The sequence below is a fragment of the Microtus pennsylvanicus genome, chromosome X (genome assembly GCF_037038515.1).
Source record: "Microtus pennsylvanicus isolate mMicPen1 chromosome X, mMicPen1.hap1, whole genome shotgun sequence".
Taxonomy (NCBI): domain Eukaryota; kingdom Metazoa; phylum Chordata; class Mammalia; order Rodentia; family Cricetidae; genus Microtus; species Microtus pennsylvanicus.
The window spans coordinates 116,374,085-116,393,959 of NC_134601.1; the positions used below are offsets into that span (position 1 = coordinate 116,374,085).

The 19,875-nt window shown below is 39.3% G+C and overlaps 1 protein-coding gene across 1 annotated transcript in view; it reads right to left on the minus strand.

Moving 5' to 3' along the window:
* Ppef1 (protein phosphatase with EF-hand domain 1) overlaps positions 1–19,875 on the minus strand; it is a 108,299-nt gene that overhangs the window by 34,226 nt on the left and 54,198 nt on the right. The window contains exons 7-8 of the mRNA XM_075957185.1: positions 16,431–16,545; positions 12,395–12,441 (exon numbers count right to left, since the gene is read on the minus strand). Of these exons, the coding sequence (XP_075813300.1) occupies positions 12,395–12,441; positions 16,431–16,545 (162 nt within the window). The remainder of the gene's footprint in view (positions 1–12,394; positions 12,442–16,430; positions 16,546–19,875) is intronic.

Below are 19,875 nucleotides of genomic sequence, written 5' to 3' on the forward strand. Positions count from 1 at the left end.
GTAAAGATGTGTCTTTGCCATGATTGGTTTAATAAAGAGCTGAATGGCCAATAGTTAGGCAGGGAAAGAGGTTAGGTGGGACTTCTGGGGACAGAGAGGTCTTGAGAGAAGAAGAAAGGTGGACTTGCCAACCAGACACAGATGAAGCAGGAGGATCAAAATGGAGATGAGATAATGAGCCTGTGGAAAGACATAGATTAAAAAATATGGGTTATTTAAGTTATAAGAGCTAGCTAGAAACAAGTCTAAGCTAAGGCTGAGCTTTCCTAATTAATAATAAGTCCCCATGCTGTTTTTATTGTGGGGAGCTAGTAGCCCAAGAAACATCTGTTTATAGAATACAACTATGAACTGTTAGCCTTCAAATATATTATTAAATATAACTCAATATGAAATTATCAAACTTGCATTTAAGCACTAAGCAAGAATTCTAGAAACAGAAGAGGAAATTGTTTAAAAGTACAAATACATTATTCAGATTGAAGAGACAGAAATTAATAAAGCTCAGGATCTAAAAAAAAATAGGGCTGGAGATGTAGAATGTTAGCTTGTGTCTTAGGTTGTCTATTGTGAAGAGACACCATGACCATGGCAACTCTTATAAAGAGAACATCTAATTGGGGTGGTTTGCTTACAGTTCAAAGGTTCAGTCCATTATCATCATGACAGGGAGCATGGTGGCATGCAGGCAGACATGGTGCTGGAGCTTAGAGTATGACATCTTGCAGGCAACAAAAAGTTGACTGATAGTCACACTGAAGGAAGCTTGAACAAAAGAGACCTCAAAACCTGCCTCCACAGTGACACACTTTCTCCAACAAGGCTACACCTCCTAATAGTGCCACTCTTTCTGGGGGGCATTTTCTTTCAAACCACCACAGTATGCATGAAGTCCTTAGCATCACAAAAACTGTAGTGCTAAGGCACTTGGCAGTCACTTACAGTTTCAGGACTTGAGACATAGAGTCAGCTACATAAAGAGTTCAAAGCCAGTCTAAGCTAAATAATATGAGACCTGGTCTCAAAAATAAATAAATAAATAAATAAATAGCATAAGAAATGGATGCTGTGCTCAGTAAAAGAGAACCATGATATACTAGCTAGTTTTATATCAACTTGGCACAAGCTAGAGCCATCAGAGAGGAGGGAGCCTCAGTTGAGAAAATACCTCCATAAATTCAGACTATAAGCAAGTCTGTAGGGCATTTTCTTTAGTGATTGGTGGGGAAGGGCGCAGCCCATTATGGGTGGTGCCACCCCCAGGTTGGTGGTCCTGCGTTCTATAAGAAAGCAGGCTGAGCAAGTCATGAGGAGTAAGCCTGTAAGCAGCACTCCTCCACGGCCTCTGCATCAGTTCGCATGCAGGCTCCTGCCCTGCTTGAGTTCCTGTCCTGATTTCCTTCGGTGCTAGACAGTGCCGTGGAAGCATAAGCTAAAAAAAAAAAAAAACAAAAACAAACAAAAAACGTTCCTCCCCAACTTGCTTTTGGTTGTGGTGTTTTATCACAGCAGTAGTGATAACCCTAAGCAAGAAATATGGTGTAAAAATAAATGTATAACTATTTAATAAATACACACAATGGTTAGAAATATCAAGAATAAGAAAGTAATCAAAATAAATGGGGAAAAGCTAAATTTTCAAACACTACTTTAAAAATTAGTTTTAAAAGTTTAAATATAATAATAATACAAAAAGAAAATCACCAAAACAATATAAAGGAAAAAAACAAAGCAAAGCAAAATAAATGTTAAAGAAGAAAAATTTCAAACATGCGAACATTAAAATATGAAAGATGTATTAAAACAAAAACTCAGGTAAATATTATTCTAAAAATAAATAAATATATAAATAGCTTAGAGAAGACTGAAAACAGGTAAATACAACAAAGAAAAGACAAGAAAAGAAATATTAACAGGAGACAAAATGGAATTTAAGATTAAAATGTTAACTGAGTGTAGTATCAGCATCTACAATTCTAGTACTGGGGAAACAGAAGGATCACAAGTTTTAGGCTAATTCAAACTACAGAACAAGTTCAAGGCCAGCCTGATTGACATAATGAGACCCTGGTAGAATACTTGTCTAGCACATAGAAGGCTTGGGTATGACCCCTAGCACCCTAAAAATTAAAGTATTTAACAAAATCACAAAGCTTAATTATAACACGATAAAAAGCACTTTATAAGCAATATACATTTTATGAGCTTGTATCAACATGCAGAGAAGAAATATTTGCCTCATATTCTAAACACAAGTGCAAGAAGAAATTGTTTAACAATACAAAGGTAGTGAATGTTTGCCTTTAATCACTGCTTTAAAATAACCTCCATAAATTCTTGACACTTTTTTGAAAGATGAAGTCTAATTTTCTTCCCCTTGAGTGAGACAGACTTAATGACATGCTTCTAATAAACAGAAAGAAAGTAGAAGTGATTATGTGAAACTTTAGAGACTTAAATTATAGAAGACAGTGAAGCTTCCTGTTTCTCCTCTTAGATTGCTCACTTTGGGGAAAACAAACTTCCGTGGTTGTGAGAAGGTTCAACCAGCCTTGTGGAGAGGTCCATGGGTTTAGGAATGAAGTGAAATGCTATACCCAGAGCCATATGAGTTAGTCATCTCTTTTTGTACTTTTAAAAAATTTAAAGATTTATTCATTTTATGTGTATGTGCTTGTCTGCACGTGTATATATATGCATACACTATGTGTGTACAGTGCCCTCAGAGGTCAAAAGATGGTATCGGATGCCCTAGAGTTGGAATTAAAAATGGTTGTGCACCGTCATGTGGGTACTGGGAACCAAACATGGGTCTTGTGCAGGAGCAGCAAGTGCTCTTAACTACTGTGTTTTCTCTCTAGCCCTGAGTTAGTCTTCTTGAAAATGGGTTCTTTTGATAGTCAACCTCTCAGATGACCACAGCCCTGGACAATAGCTTACCGATAATCCCATGAGAAACCTTGGACCGGAAGCATACAGCTAAGCTGCACCCAAATTTCAGACCCACATAAATTCTTACATACTAAATTTTATGATTTCAAGGCACTAAGCATTGAGGTGATTATTTATAATAATGTATAATACACATACTTAGACAACTAAAATAGAAAATATATGCAAATTGAAAAAACAATAAACTTATAGATATATAGAAAATTGTACAAATCAGTATAACTAATTTTTCAAATGCCCATGTAACCTTTGTGAAAATTAACTTTATACTTGGCCTAAAAGAAATCTTTATTAAATTCAAGATGAAAAATATCTCACATGGCATTTTCTTATATTACAGTCCAGTAAGGTCTGAAATAAATAATACAACATGACTAGAAAAATTCTTGCTTCATGAATCTATTCTTAGAAATTAACAGTTGTATTCTTGATAAGCAGTGGATCAAAGAAAAAATTAAAGCAAGATTTAGGTTTCACACGAGGAATGAGGAGAAGGCTCAGTGAGTAAGGCAGTTGGTAGGCAAGCGTGAGGCTCTGAGTTGAGATTTCCAGAACTCCCAGTAAAGATAGGTGTGCTGGCACAGGTGTGTAAGCGCAACGCAGGGGAGACCAGTGGATCCTGGGACTCAGTGGTTAGCCAGCCTAGCCAACAGTAAGCATCAGGTACGTTGAAAGACCCTGTCTTAAAATATCATGTGGAAAGTGATGAAGACACTGATGTTAACCAATAGCCTGCACATATGCTAGCAGAGGCGAGTATACACACACACACACACACACACACACACAGGCGCACATGCCCATGCATGCATAAACACCTCCAACACTTCCCCATGCCACTTCCACAATTAAAAAAAATCTTAAATGTATACTGATCTCTTCTGTTAAGCCTCTTATAAGGCAATGGCTCCAAGAAAGGCAAGATTTATTTGGATGTATTTCTACCTCGCTTGTTGCATAATCTAAGTTAGAACACATTTTAGTCTTCAAATAATAAAAGAACTAAGTATCCTTAGTTACATGAGTCTCTAGGCTTTTTAGGTTCCTGCCACTGAGAGCTCCCTCAGTTCCTTTTAAAAGAGCAAAAATTCTTCACTCACTTCCAATAAACTCAGATTTATGCTATAGCTAATAAATACCACATCGCTTATGACATGGAGATTAAACCAAAATTTACAGAAAACCCAGGGTAACTACAAATTTAAAAAGCACTCAGATGATCTATGAGGGAAAAGGAAAAAGAAGCAGAGCATAACTTGAAAAGACACACACACAAAAAAGAGACGTTTTCCTATATTCTTACCCACTTCCTACTGAAGCATTTTTATAATAGACACCAGGAGGTGATTTCAACATATCTGGACATTTTCATAAGGTATACCAAACAATAACTTCTGGACTTCAACTCCATAATATTGCAACTTTGATTTTTCACAACCTCGGATCTTGAAGATCTAGTCTTCTGAGAAAGGAAATGACTTTTTCCCAGTGGCAGAAGGAAGCACCCGGGTGATGGGCACAAAGGGTTTGATTACCTTGCCAGCAGGAAAGGTATGGGCGGGGGGCTTAGGTGGAGGAGTGTGGGGCAGAAAGCAAGAAAAGTAAAACAAGACCTCACGGAATCCCAACAAACAACAGCAGCATGCTACCCACAGGGTTAAGAGTTAATTGGCTGCCCTGTGGCCATGGCCAGCTCCTTTGCAGCTTCAGGAGGGCCACTCTCAGCTCCAATTTAACGAACTAATTCACTAACACTTGATCTGCAGCTTCAAGCTCTCCATTCAGGGAGGGAAAATGTCTTGGAATGCTAGCAAGGCTGAGGCTCTAAATGAAGTATTTCAAATTGGTCACTCCAATTAAGCAAAAGTGGCTGATTAGAATTAACCTTTTCAGAAAATAAAATCTAAAAACGCAAGCTAACTAATGATATGCAAATTGCTTCACTTGATGATAAAATTACATTTGAAGACAGAAAGCGGAGGTGCCCTTTTAAGCAAATGTCTGTTGTGGTTAAGAGTGTGGTACCTAGAGGGGAAAAATTCTTTCCCAAGCCAGATGAGATTGTGTGAGCTGAAAATATATCAGTATTGAAGTGCTAAATGACAAAAATTTTAAGAATAGTTAAATACTAAACAAACAAACAAAAAACCAACTAAGAAAAATTTCTCTGAAATCCAAACTTTATTGCAGTATACCGCATGAAAGTGTGTAACAAAATCCTCCCTACCCTTCGAGACTTTTCTTCATGATTTTTGGGCCCTTACTAAATTATTAAACTTCCTTAAAAGGCTTGTCAAAACTGGCACCCCTTAATCCAGCCATAGTAGTACATGTTTGTAATCCCAGGAGTACTCAGAATGCTAAATGATAAAGATTGTGAGTTCAAGGCTAGCCTGGGCTGTATAGCGGGGCTATCTCAAGGTAAAATAAAATAATAAGTCAGGTGTGACGCCACACACCTGGATTTGCCAGCACTTGGGAAGTTGAGGCAGGAGTGCTACAAGTCAAACTTGGTCAAAGTTGGTTCCACAGCAAGATCCTGTCTCAAACACAAAAACTAGCCACTTCACCCAGGAAGTCTTCAGCGAAGTTAGTGTCCCACCAATAAGTTCCCTTCGAACTCCAAAGTCATGCCAATCAAAATACATCTTCTCTCAATTAGCTTTTGTTTGTTGTGGTCCCCACTTCGATCCCTGTGCTAGGAACTGATCCCAGGGTATCTTATCTTTCTTATCAATCAAATTCCCACTGAACCCATCTGCCAGTGCAACAATTTTCTTAGTCATGTTATGCTGTCAAGTTTTAGCATATCATAGATAACTGGTATATATAGCATATATATATATATATATATATATATATATATATATATATATATATAGCATTTCATATGTAACTGGTATTCAATATGTATGAAATGAATGGACCCTATAGTCCATCTTTGTATGTTGCTCTACTTTTTCCATAATCCTTCTGCCTCCAGCACCACAGAGACCAAATAAAAAACTTATTAAATGAATAAATTCATGGAAAGATTCATTTTTTGCACATGATCAGTTATAATGATAAAAGTTTTGACCCTGAAACCCACTACTCAAGAGGATGAGGCTACAAGATCACAAGTTCGAGGCATGCCTAGGTTCTAGGGGGTGAGTCTAATGTCGTAAACTTAAAAAGATGAAACAGGACTGAGGATATAGTTCAGTGGTAGTATGCCTGACTAGCATATGGGAGGCTCTAGGTTAAGTTCCTGGTACTGTAAAACAAAGTCTTGAGCCAAACCCACCACCTGGAAGAGAAAAGTGACCTGGTAAGGCTTTCCAGTAATGCCCTTTTCTCAGACTTGGTTGACCGTGACCAAACCTGAGCAGATAGTCCCGCTCATATTAGAATGTACAGAGGAACCGACGGGGAAGAAAGTGTATAGCAAAATTCCAACTGAGAGGTGCATCTGAGAGGTGCAACTGAGAGGTGCTTCTGGTTTCTTTAACAATGATGATGAAGAAGAATTTAGCCACAAGAAGGCAAAACATCCGGTACTTTTAGCTTTAAATTTTTCCAACAGGATACAGTTGAGCAAACTGTTCTGCAAAAGACAAAATTTGTTTTCCTTAAAGCATAACAATCAAATCAATATGAGTTAAAGTGTGACCACTAGCTAGCTCTAAACAAGCTTTGGAGATCAGGGTTCACAGCAACATGACTCAACCCACAGCTCCTGTCGATGAGCAGATGTGAATCATTGCACTGGACAGGAATTCAGGGAGCTCCTGTTGCACTAATTAAAAACAACAGCAATAAAAATATCACAGTGAGAATCCGAGCTCATGACAGAAATCCCACCATGCCCTGAGGTGATCACTTAGCTCATAGCGATGCGCCTGCTACAACCCTGAGCAGAAAACCTTTGTATCTGCTGCCACAATAACATTTGTTCCTAAATACATTGTTTATATGAATTATCCAGACCCGGGAGACTGACTTCTTTAAAAGTTAAAATATTTTGTGGGTTACTTTAAGTGTTTTGGTTGGGAATTTGAAAAATGTTCCGTTTGTTCACTTGCTTCTTAGCAGACTATGCCACATGACCTAAAACTCTCCTGATCACACAGGCTAATCATCCCCTTAGGTGCCGCTGCGAAGTCAAACATGGTTCCCAATATCGCCCAGTTCAGACCATTACTGTCTCGTTTCCTCTCTTGTTTTTATAATTACACATCTCCTCTTACCATAAGGAAGTATGCTCACTTTTCATTGTTGCCATTGTATCTGACTTTTGCCTCGTCTCTTCCTACTGGCCAATCATCTGTAGCCAGACAGGCAAATTTATGCAGACCTTGTGTGAGGAAATATTTCCCCGATATACGATTAATGATCCTCGAGTTAGGGCCTAGGGTCTGCCCTATGAATAAAGGTGAAGGACTACGTCAGGAGGTCAAGAGAGAAGATCTGAAACCCGTCCTGCTGGCAACCATAGGAGCGATGGCGAAGAAAGCAATGTAGCTGGGAGCCTGACAACCTGAGAGGTGAGGTAGCCTTTTCCTCATATGGAAACACTGGTTCTATTCCTAGACCGGTTTGCATTCTTGGTTTTATGTAGGACCAGCCTCATGCAAATATAATTATAATTCTGCATTTAAATTACAGGCCAAAATGAGACAGAAAGGGCCAAAATATTGACTTTCGGGAATTGGAGCGTGCTTCTTTGGATGTGTCGTTTGTCCTGGCTCTTCATCTCGCTGCTTTCATCTAAGTACTCAGTTGTCACACGCTAAGAGACCCTGTACCATCATCATAAGATTATCCTGGCATTTTCTTTTCTCAGATGGCATTAAACTACAACTTTTGGGGTATTTTTCCCAATTAGATAAAAAAGAATCTCTTTATTCAACTAGTACAAATGCTTTTAAAATAACATGAGGCTTGGCAGGATGGCACATGCCTATAATCTCAGCACTTGGCAGGCAGCGGCAGGAGGACCTCTGTGAGTTCAAAGCCAGCCTGGTCTATAGGGTGAGTTCTAAGTCAGCCAATGCAACAGTGAGACCCTGTCTCCAAACAGTAGTATAAGCTGAGCATGGCGATTCAGACCTGTAATCTCAGCATTCAAAGGAGTATCATCCTGAGATTTAAGGAAGCCTTGCCTTGAGGGCAGCCTGGATTACAAAGCAAGATCCTGTCTCAAAAAACTGAACCCATACACACACCAACACACACACACCAACACACACACACGCACTCACACACATACACACACACATACACACGCACGCACACACATACACACACACACACATACACACATGCACACACATACACACTCATGCACACACATACACACACATACACATACGCACGCACACACATGCACACACATACACACTCATGCACACAAACGCACACACATGCACGCACACACATACACATACATGCACACACACATACACACACATGCACACACACGCACACACACACGTAGGTATGTATGGTTTCAGCACTTTTTCTTGTGCCATTGTTAAAAACACTAATGATATTAGTTTCCAACTCCCCCTTTGCTCTCACTGCCTTATCATAGTTACTCCCGACTTCCTTTTAAAGGTTTTAAAAGGCGATTATTTCTTTTTAAATTAAAAAAACCTAAATATTCAAAAATTAGTTCTTCCTTTTAAAAGGTTATTATTGTATATGTTTCAGCTATATAACATATGTGACTGGCAACATACAAAGACTAAAGGAGGAACCACAGTGAAGCAAATCAGCATACCTATCATCTCACAGAGCCGGTCATGTTTTGGCGCTAAGCACTCACTCACATCAACTCATTTAGCATGGATCTCAGACATGGTAAGTAACCGAGCACAGTGGTTTCACAACTCGGCGAGCACGAAACCCAAACAGGCATGACCAAGAAATGACAGGGAGGGAAGTCTGCTCCCTGCAGCATGCAAGGGACTAGCAGCGTCGCTTTGTTCCTAAAGCAGCATCCTCTCTCAGGGTGTGCATGCTCCGGAACACTCACTCAGGGAGTACGTTTCTGAGCATGTTCAGTTTAAGAAAGAAAGACAGCGGGCACATTTTCGAGTATGCTCAGCTAGGGGTTAGGAGGCACACATTTCAAAGGTCAACATGGTAGAAGGGACACTTTGGGGTATGCTCAACTTGTATCATGAAGATGGCAAGAAGGAAAGCACCTGCTCACGCTTACTTCCCACATAAGGTTTTAGCTGCAGAAGGGAAAGGGTACTTTTTGAAAATACATTAATACAGTAGTTTGTCTCTAAAAGGTACCTACCTCATAACTCAGCAGTCAATAAACATATCTTTATTAATATAATTCTCATGTTGTACATAGATCTCTTTTCAGTTTCTTAAAAGTGAAACCTTAGCCAGGCGATGGGGTACATGCCTTTAACCCCAGCCCTTGGGAGGAAGAGGCAAATGGATCTCTGAGCTCGAGTTTGAGGCCAGCCCAGTCTACAGAGCGAGTTCCAGGACAGTCAGCCAAGGCTGTTACACAGAGAACCCTGTCTTGAAAAATCAAACAAACAAACAAAATTCTTAGCCAGATAGTGGTGGTGCAATCCTTTACTCCCAGCACTCAGGAGGCAGAGGCAGGCTAATCTCTGTGAATTAGAGGCCAGTCTTATCTACAAGAACTAGTTCCAGGACAGGCTCCAAAGCTGCACAGAGAAACCCAGTCTCAAAAAAAACTGAAATCTTGCCATTATCAATGATCTTTCTCTCCATTCCCCGTTAAATCAAGCAAGTCATGTGTACAGTTTATTTCAGACCCAATCAGCGTTTACCTCTCACCTTGAGTTTGGCAACATTCTAACCCATGGCTCTTATATATCACCCCCAAAAGTCCCCCAATCCATGCCAGAGTAGTTTCCTTCTCTGTTATTTCAGGCCTGTAATCTCCATTTTCCCTGAATAATGTCACTGGAGAACTCTTGAGATGTTTCTTGCTTCCATTTGAATGCTATATTTTCACCTTGAGTTCTTTTTATGCTTCTTCCCCCCCACCTCCTCCTGCTCAGTCTTTACATTAGCACCTTCCAGTTTTATATGCTCCATGTCACTTTGCCAGTGCAATTAAAGCATTGTGTCAGAATACTCTGTCCTGACCTCTCTACTCCAGGACTCAGTCTGTGATCACACCTCAACACCTTCAGCTCCTCTTGAAAACGGTTCTTTTCCCAATGTCTTGGAATTTAGTGGCCACATTCCCCATTCCACTTGGTCAGCCATTTTCCTTTTTACCTATTTTCCAAAGTCTCTAGGTAAAGACTTGCCAGATCATTTTGGTTCTTACCAGATACTTTTGACTATTGCCAGACTGTTTTAGTTATTGATCTCCATATCCCCATCCTCAGATGGACTGTACTTTTGGATATTTAACATGCAGTAATAGGGAAAGTCAGGCAAATAGTCCTCAAATGGGCAACCTGACACTTCCCTTTACTGCTCCATCTTTATCTCCTACACCTTTTCTATCTGGCCAGGAATAGTCCTATGCTACGGTAAACACACTCCCTCTAATTCTCCTCATCCAGAAAGAATCCTCTCCACAAATGCGGGCCTCCCTTAAGGATGCTGCTGGAGCCCTGACTCCAGCGCCGCTCTGGAAGAATAGAATCCATTTCCTGCAAGGATGAGCCCTTCAGGGTCCGGGTAGGGGAAGTTCTAACACTTTTCCTGCTTCCTTTCAGACCCAGGACCTTTGACTAATTGTCTTCCTCAGCTCCTCAGCTATCGCTGGGTCTATGGGGTCAACTCATTCGACACCTGGTACGTATTCTCCTTGCTGCTCATCCTCTTTTACACATCCTTGTAGCTTGTCTTCTGGATTCTGCCTCAGATCCTCATTTCACCTGGCAATATTTCTCCTGCAATTTTCCATCCCTCCTGCTTCCTAAAGCCCTTCCAGCTACTCCCGAACCCTAGTGAGCATCCTAATCCTTCAGTTTTCCCATTCCTCCCACACTGGCCTCCCCTCCTTCTCTTGACTCCTATGAATGATATCCACACATTCTCTTTACTAACTCCCTCAGTTCCCTACCAGTAAGCTTTGGTCTGTAATTCCTAGACCACTGCATGGGGAGTTCCCAACTTCCTATGAACACCCTCTGTATATAACCTTGTTTAGGCTCCTGGAAGTCTCACCCAAATCTCTCCAAAGTCCCAGATCCAGTGACCTACTTTTAGTTTGGCCTATCCCATTTTCTTCCAAGTTGGCATTATGGATGAATGAAACAAAATATTACATTTCTGTTATAATGCAGTTCTTTAAATATGCTATTGGGCCAGCTGGGCATGGCCGTTAATCCCACCACTCAGAGGGAGAGGTAGGCAGATCTCTGTGAGTTTGAGGCCAACATGGTCTACAAAGAGAGATCTAGGACAGCTAGAGATGTTTGCTACACAGAGAAACCCTGTCTTGAAATACCAGTAAAATTGCTATGGGGTCAGAGAGAGAGAAATGCTAGACCATAAACTTGAAGTTGGGTTGGTAGGGACATGGGGAGGATCTAGGAGAAGTTGAGAGAGGGGAAAAATACTATCAGAATATATTATATGGAAAAATTCAAATAAAATATAGTAAGTAAGCATTAAAAATAAAAATACTCTTGAATAATTCCGTTATTTTATCTATAAAATAATGTATGGAGTGGAAGCCCAAGGTAATATGGAAGCTGAAAACTGAATTGTGGTTAATCTTGCTGGTCGTGAGGATGACGTAGATGGATAATTAATGCATTAAACAAAAAAAAAGAGAGATGTATAAGACCAGTGTTAAAAGATAGCGCTGGAATCCTAGGATCCATTTTCTAGATGTCATCTCCTAGAAGCGAACATTCAGGAGCAACTGTTGACTCAGAGAGAAGAAGGAATCCGGTCAAAAGGATACAGATCAACTCCCCGCCAACCACACGATTTTATATCCTCTGTGCAAAAGAAGACGCACCAGCAGAGCTACTGAACTCAGAGCTGATGAGTCAAGGAAGAAAAGTCATCAATTTGAAATTTACCAAAGGAATCTCTTTTCACACATAATTAGTGTGTGATCAAGGTGAAGACTTGCTATACAATGTGTTAATTTCCACGCAAAATAAAACAGAGTACATTTCTCTTCATCCTGTACCACTTCAACCTTTATGACATACTAAAGACAGCAAGATACACATTCTAATAGATATACAGATAGCCACAATGTTGAACAAATAATCTAATTATATTTTTTAGCCAATCTCTGAGATGTGTGAAAAAAAACAAAAGACATGTCTCTACGAATCTTTGAGTTTCTAAGATGAAAAAAACCTGCTATATTACATTTATATTTGTGGTATAGACGTGCATACAACAAAACTAATATTGTTATATGCCCTAGGACTGCCCTCACTCAACAAAAGCACAAATAGTTAGAATAGCAATCATTTACCTTATAGAAGATCAACAAAAGATCATCCAATTTCCCATGCAAATCACCTGAAATACAAATGAAAAAGCATCACTATTCCGTAAGCACCAAGATGCAATGCTTGCTTTGTCATAAAATTTTAAATCTCAAATACCCCAAGTGTTCTCATGAGATTGGGTTTTCACCTTGTGTTGATGATACTAATTGAATATGCACTTTGCTTCCACGAACTCTTTCTTCCCCTCCTGTGGTGTGAATGGGGGCAGGCAGCATCTGGAACCTGTTTTCTCTAGTCTTTCGTAGGGCTTCATTCCTTCTGAGCTAAACTCTATACTAAGATATTTATGTTTATTTTCTTATTCAATCCTCAACAAGCATTTTATGAAATGCGTAGTAATGTCATTCTTTTTTTTTTTTTTTTTTTTTTTGGGTTTTCGAGACAGGGTTTCTCTGTGGTTTTGGAGCCTGTCCTGGAACTAGCTCTCGTAAACCAGGCTGGTCTCGAACTCACAGAGATCCGCCTGCCTCTGCCTCCCGAGTGCTGGGATTAAAGGCATGCGCCAACACCGCCCGGCAGTAATGTCATTCTTATATTCCAAATGAGGCCCAGTGTAGTTAAGAAACGCGTACGATCACCCAGTCACCAAAATCAGAGCTAGAATTCAAACCCAGCATATTCTCACCTCAAAATTAAAGCTCAGAGTGATTTACTCTGTACTGCCTATATTTTCAGGCTCAGGAGAGGAGCAAAAATACCTATCACAGGAAGAATTAACTCTCCAAGGACCTACCATAGAACCCAGGGAGTTAAAAACATGAACCCTTCAAAGACCTACCATAGAACCTAGGAAATAGCAGGCACTCAATATGTGGCATGCATTTAGTTGCTAAATCCACAGCCATTCACAAAATCTAAACCATTGCTGGGTTTTGCTTTATTTTACTTCTAACTTTAAAAGTTTAAAAAGTATGACTAGATAGTTGAAATTCTTTTGACAAGACAGTTATAGGGAAAAACAAATCCAACTAAGGGAAACTATTGAATATATGACTCATTAATTAAAAAATGAGCGACTATATGAATATTCAAAATTTCTATTTGGATAAATAGTTTTAAGTAAAATATCTATCCTTCATAATCTATGCTCAAAATTTGTATTCAACTTAATTACCATTTAATTTAATTTAGGAACTTTTTTTCCAGTTTAAAATCCCACAAGCAAGATAAATCAAGTCTATGTGACAGATTCTTGAATTACACTAGAAAGAATAAAGCTTAAGTCCTACATCACCAGCACTTATTTATAAAATTGTCATAATAGTAACAATAAAATAAAGGGGGCATATTGATGTTAGTGGATACTTAAATGTCAATACCTTTAGATAGTCTCCCTCCAAAAGCTAAACAGTTAAAAACTTAATATATTTTGCTAATTATTTTGCTTTCCTAATTTTCTTCAGAGTCATTTGCCTTTTAAAAATATGAGTATTTTGGCAGTGGAGATGATTCAGTGAGTATGGAGCTTGCTAATCAAGTTCGGGTCCCCATTAACCAAGCGTAAACAACATGCAGTGGCCCCCGTCTGTAACCTCAGTACTGGAGGCAGCAGAGCCAAGCAGAGTCCTGGAGCTCACTGGCCAGCCAGCCTTGCTAATTAGTGAGCCCCAGCTTCAGAGAAAGACCTTGTCTCAAAAAGTAAAGTGGACGGCAATGGAGAAAGACTCCTATCATCAATCTCTGGTCTCCGCATACATGCACACACACATTCCCACGTGCATGTGTGTGCACATGCATGTGCGAGAACATACACACACATACACACATGTACACACACACAGACACCACCACCACCGCTGCCACTACCACCACCATAAACACCACCAACACTACCATCAGCACACGTACAGAAATCTGAATATGAAGTACTACAATAGCTAGCATGCTAAAGTACGAAGTTGTTTGAGTATATTACGAGTTGAGGGTCCTTGGGTTGAGTCACAGCAGACAGGAACAAAGAAAACTATAAAAATATTTTTAGTTTCTAGTTTAGTTTCAACATGCAATGGGAAGGCAGACATAAAGATATTTTCCCTGCAAACAATGACATGAGTACAGAATTGATTATGATTTGTAGCATGAATTGGAAACTAAACAACAAAACTTCAAGAAGCTAAGACAGAAGGATCAAGAGTTCAAGACCATTGTATATTACTCAGTGAGTTCCAGGCAAGCATCAGTAAAAAATGAGACACAATCTAAAAATTATTTTTCTTAAAAATGAAGAGGGGGCAGAGGAAATCTACTGGTTTTGGCTTTTCTCTTTACCGAAGGTGCTATGTATGTTTGGGTGTGTGTGGGGGGGAGGATATGGAAATAAATGCCCCAAATGTAGCGTCCCTTAAATGAATGGACTTGCCCAGTCTACCTAGTCTCTGGTAATTTTCTGATGATGGCAAGTGAAAAATAGCCAGACAAGTGCAAAGGCGGCCTTCTCCTTAGTCTGGAATGTAGCAGCTCTCATTTTTAATCCTAACCCTATCACTGACTAGCTGAGCAAGCTGGTGGCCTGATTAGGTTGAATTAAACCACTGGAGACTCTTCAAAAACCGGAGTCAAGCCATGTCATGAGGTATATATAGTACAGGGTACTATATAGAAGTACATTGGCGACAATATGTATTTCCCTTTGGGCCTCTGTTTCACCCATAAGAACAGGATATGGGGCTGGGAATATAGTTAGTGATATAGTGCTTGCCTAGCATGTGCAAGGTCCTGGGTTTAATCTCTAACACAGGAAAAAAAAAAACAGTGGAAAAATTTAACCAGAACATCTCTGTAAGAGATTTTTGGTTCTCATAGTGTGGAATTCTAGGACTTCCAGGCCCTCTAACTCATTTCTTCTTCTAGGGTGCAGTGGCACACATCTGTGACCTCATTGCCGCTAGATCCGCAAAGGCGACTGGGGGCTAATGGAAAATGCACAGGAGCAGATCCTAGCATCTGGTTTGGACTGTTAAAGTACATTCGACTAGAAAATCTAGCCCCTGGCTTCAGAGGCTTCACAGGTTGGCACGGTTTACTGAGCCTTTATTTCCATCAAAAGCAAAGCTTGCTACGGCTTTGAACAAAAGGTCTCTGTGCTGAGGTACATTATTGTCTTGAGAGATCTGGTGGCCTGATTAGGTTGAATTAAACCACTGGAGACTCTTCAAAAACCGGAGTCAAGCCATGTCATGAGGTATATACTGCGACATCAAGTTCCTGTCACCACTATGAGCTGCAGGGAATGGAAAGGGTTCAATTAGGTTGCCAAATCCACTTCTACCTGCCACCAGAAGAGAACGTGGGCTAAAAACTGATTTGGAAAATAACAATCACTGTTTTGTAACCTAAAGCCTTAATTAGAAGTTAGGGAATTGCTGTTCCTTCCATGCACCCCACTCTCAGACAGTGTAAGCACGCTGTGCACCAACTGTGATGAATTTCAATGTGTACTGTTTCTCCAAGCAATATCCTGCCAGGCTGGCCTATAAGATAACAAAATCTCCAATCTTGTTATTTAGAAGAACAAGAAACAGATTTTGGGGACATTCCCACTCCTTTAAAAACTGCAAAGACCAGTTGGAAAAAAAATCTAAAACAACAGCCAAGGGCAGAAAAGAATTTAATCTCCACCCTGCATTGGGTGTTTCTCTTCCCAACTAAAGTGGCATGCATGCAGAGACCCACCTGGAAAAAGCAACATGGGACGGAGAGAATGAGAGCAAGGCAGAGGGCAAAGAACACTTAGTCTACCCATCAGTGGTTTTCCATATTAAAATGCTATCTGCCTTTAGAAAAAGCTACAAGAGTTCTTTAATTTCCCACATAATTAATTCCTGCCAGCTGGTATGCAAAACAAAGACAAGATGGGGAACAGTATTATCATGATAGATAATTCTATATTAACATTTTCCCCTTAACACAATCCAATTTCCATAGTTTTCAAGTTAGGCAAATGACGCAGGACCAAGAGGCTCCGAAATATTAACGTGCCAAGTCTACTCCGAAACTTACCGCAGATTGTTATCTCTTTGGAGGGAAAGGTTTTTATGTGAGTGAAATTCGGCATTTGCTTCAGGACTTTCCTAGCTTCAAATAGCACCTCTAAGACGTAATGAGCATGAAGTGTCTGTGAAGGGGAGGAGAGGAGATGGAGATAATGAACAAGGGCGAAAGGCATGATTGTAGAAAACTGTAAAAACAAAGCGTATGAACACATTTCAGGATAATCCTTATTCTCAAATAGATTAATCTAACATAGTGTCTAGTACATAAAATGCCCTCAGGAGCTATTTGTAATTGAATAAATGAATGGTTCCTCAAATCATTTATAGTCTCATGTTATTTTTTTGATATTATCCCTTTGCTTAGAATATTTTTGATTATATTTGGTTCTTAGATTCCAAGAGGAAAGATGGGGAAAATGGGGGTGAGATTCACGTGCCTGAAGAAAGGGTTCAGACAAAAGACTGTCAGAATCATTTCAAAGGGAGGGAAAAAGGAAGCAAGGAAGGAAAAGAAAAGCAGAGAGCCTGTGAATGAGGTGTAGCTCTGTGTTTTGTGAGACACCCTACCATTCGTGTAGTAGGTATTGCTGAGCATGGAGACCTCATGAGGCAGCCACACAAGCTCCCAAGCTTCCTAAAGATGGCTCCAGAATTTGGTGTACAGAGTGCTCAGGACAAGAAGCACATTGCAATAAAAGTCTAACTATAGAAAATATTCCAGTCTCAAAATACATGGACTATTTGCTACTGCCTTCCCATACTCCTCCAGTTACAGCATCCATAGGATCATTGCTTCCTACACATTTACTCTGTGTTCTCCCTGAAGCTTTTAAAAATCTAATGTGTCTTTCTCCTTGGTTTTAAATTATGAATTTTCCAAACACATACTCCACAAAGAAAAGATAACAAATAAGTGATTATCACACAGACTTAACTGATATCAACACAGCTTTAAGAGTCAGGTTGGCTTAGAATTGGGATGTTCACTATGGTAGTCATTTGCAATATTAGATAACAGAGTGCTTAAAATGGAGGCTACTGAGAATTGAGAACAAAATTTAGGCACGGCGGTGGTAGCACGCATACTAGGGAGGCGGAGGCAGGTGGATCTCTGAGTACGAGGCCAACCTGGACTGGAGTGTGAGTTCCAGGACAGCCAGGACTACACAGAGATATCCTGTCTCAAACAACAACAACAAAGAATAAAATCCAAACTAGATTTCAAAGCCTTGGTATGAAAATAAGCACAGCAAGCCTCAATGATTTTAATATTATTATATATTAAAATGTTTCATATACTGAATTAAATATATTGTTAAAATTGATTTTGTCTTTTTTCTTTTTTTTAATGTGACTACTAGAAAATTCTAAATATATGGTCCATATGTTTCTATTAGACCATCACTCCTGCCCATGTAAGCCTTTTCCCTACAATAATATTCTAAAGACATTCAATCCACATCCACATCTTATTACTTTCTACTTGTCCACTTATTTATTTAGGTTCGTAACACAAGTTGGCTCAAGCATCATGACAACCCTCCTGCCTCAGCTTCCCAAGTCTTTGGATTAACATTTTTTTCATAGCTTTACATTTTGTTATATATTTTATTGGGGAGCACATACATGTCACAGCACGTGTGGGAAGGTCAGAGGACAACTTATGAGAGCTGTTTCTGTCCTTCCACCATATTCTTCAGCTTGGTGGTATCTGCCTTTGCCCACTGATCAATCTCAATGGCCCCTGGATAAATATTTTTAAAGAATGGGCAAAAATGCTGCTTTGACTGTCTTGTTTCTGTCTGTACATTTAATCTACAGATTTCTAATGCTGGTTTAACGTGCAATTGTAGCTTTTCTGGCCCTTTGTACCACTCTCAGAGTAACTGCATCTAAAGGCATATTTCTTTTCTTTTTTATTTTATTTACTTATATTTTGTGTATATATATTCTGCATGGACACTTATGTGCCAGAAGAGGGCATCAGATCTTATTATAGATGGTTGTGAGCCACCATGTGGTTGCTGGGAATTGGACCTCTGGAAGAGCAGCCAGTGCTCTTAACTGCCAAGTCATCTTTCCAGTTCTCATTTTGTTTTCTAATGTTAACAAATTTCACTGAAAATATCTTATGAACAGAAAATTCTTAATACAATTTTCTCTTTTCTTGTTTTAGTTTTTCGAGACAGCTATATATCAGCAGGATTACAATTGTTATGTTAAAAAATGTTAAATATTCAAAGTAGTTTATTCAAATGTTGCCTTTTGCATTTATAAATATATCAGATAAAAGAATCACCTAAATATTAGCATTATCATAAAAGGATTCAAGGAAGAAACTTCTACTTTGAAAGGATATCATCTTCTTTGTGTGTGTTTGTGTGTGTGGTAATGTGTATATGTGTTTGTATGTATGAGAGAGAGAAAAAACAGAGAAACAGAGAGACAGAGGGAGATGAGACAAAGAGAGAGATGGGTTGTTGTAGAACTAGCTATGTAGACTAAGCTAGTCTTGAACTTGGAGCAATCCTTCTGTCTCTGCCTTCATACCAAATTCTGGAATGCAGACATATGCTATCATGTCTGGCTTATTTCTGTTTTTAAGTTGTTTGTTGAAATAGGGTCTCACTATATAGCCTTGACTGACCTAGAAGTCACTATATAGACCAAGTTAACCTTGAATTTATAATGACCCTATTGCCTCTGCCTCCCAAGTACTGGGATTAAAAGCATGTGTCACCATAAATGGCTCAAGTAGTTTTTAAATTACAAACAATATATTGTTTTTACTGAATTAAAAAAATATCATTAAAAAGGAGGTGGAATAAGCCGGGCAGTAGTGGTACACACCTTTAATCCCAGCACTTGGGAGCCAGAGACATGCAGATCTTTGTGAGTTCGAGGCCAGCCTGGTCTACAGAGCAAATTCCAGGATGGATTCCAAAAGATACAGAGAAACAATGTCTCAAAATAACCCAAAAGTGGGGAGTGGCACAGAATAATGAAAAATTATTTTCCCTTTTAATTTCTGTCCCTAGAGATAGCTAATGTTGATAATGTTTTGAGTATCTTTCCCCTAAATATTCTTTGTTTATGAGCATATAAAAATTAATATAACCATACATTAATATTCAAATGTAGGTATAAATGTTCAATCTCTTAACTAAACGTGATATTATATATCAAAGTAACTGTACATTAACTTAAAAATTAGGACTAAAGCACATGGATGAACTTTAATAGCATCCGACAAGTGAAAGAAGCCAAACACCAAGGACCATGTCTGTTCCACTAATATGAAACATCCAGAGTAGTGACTGCTGGGAGCCGAAGTCTGGAGGAAAGAGAGTGACTGCTAATGAGTAGAAAGTTTCATTTTGAGATGACAAAAACATTTGGAAAATAGGAGTCCTTGCCCAGTATATACAAGGCTGTGGGTTCAATCCCTAATA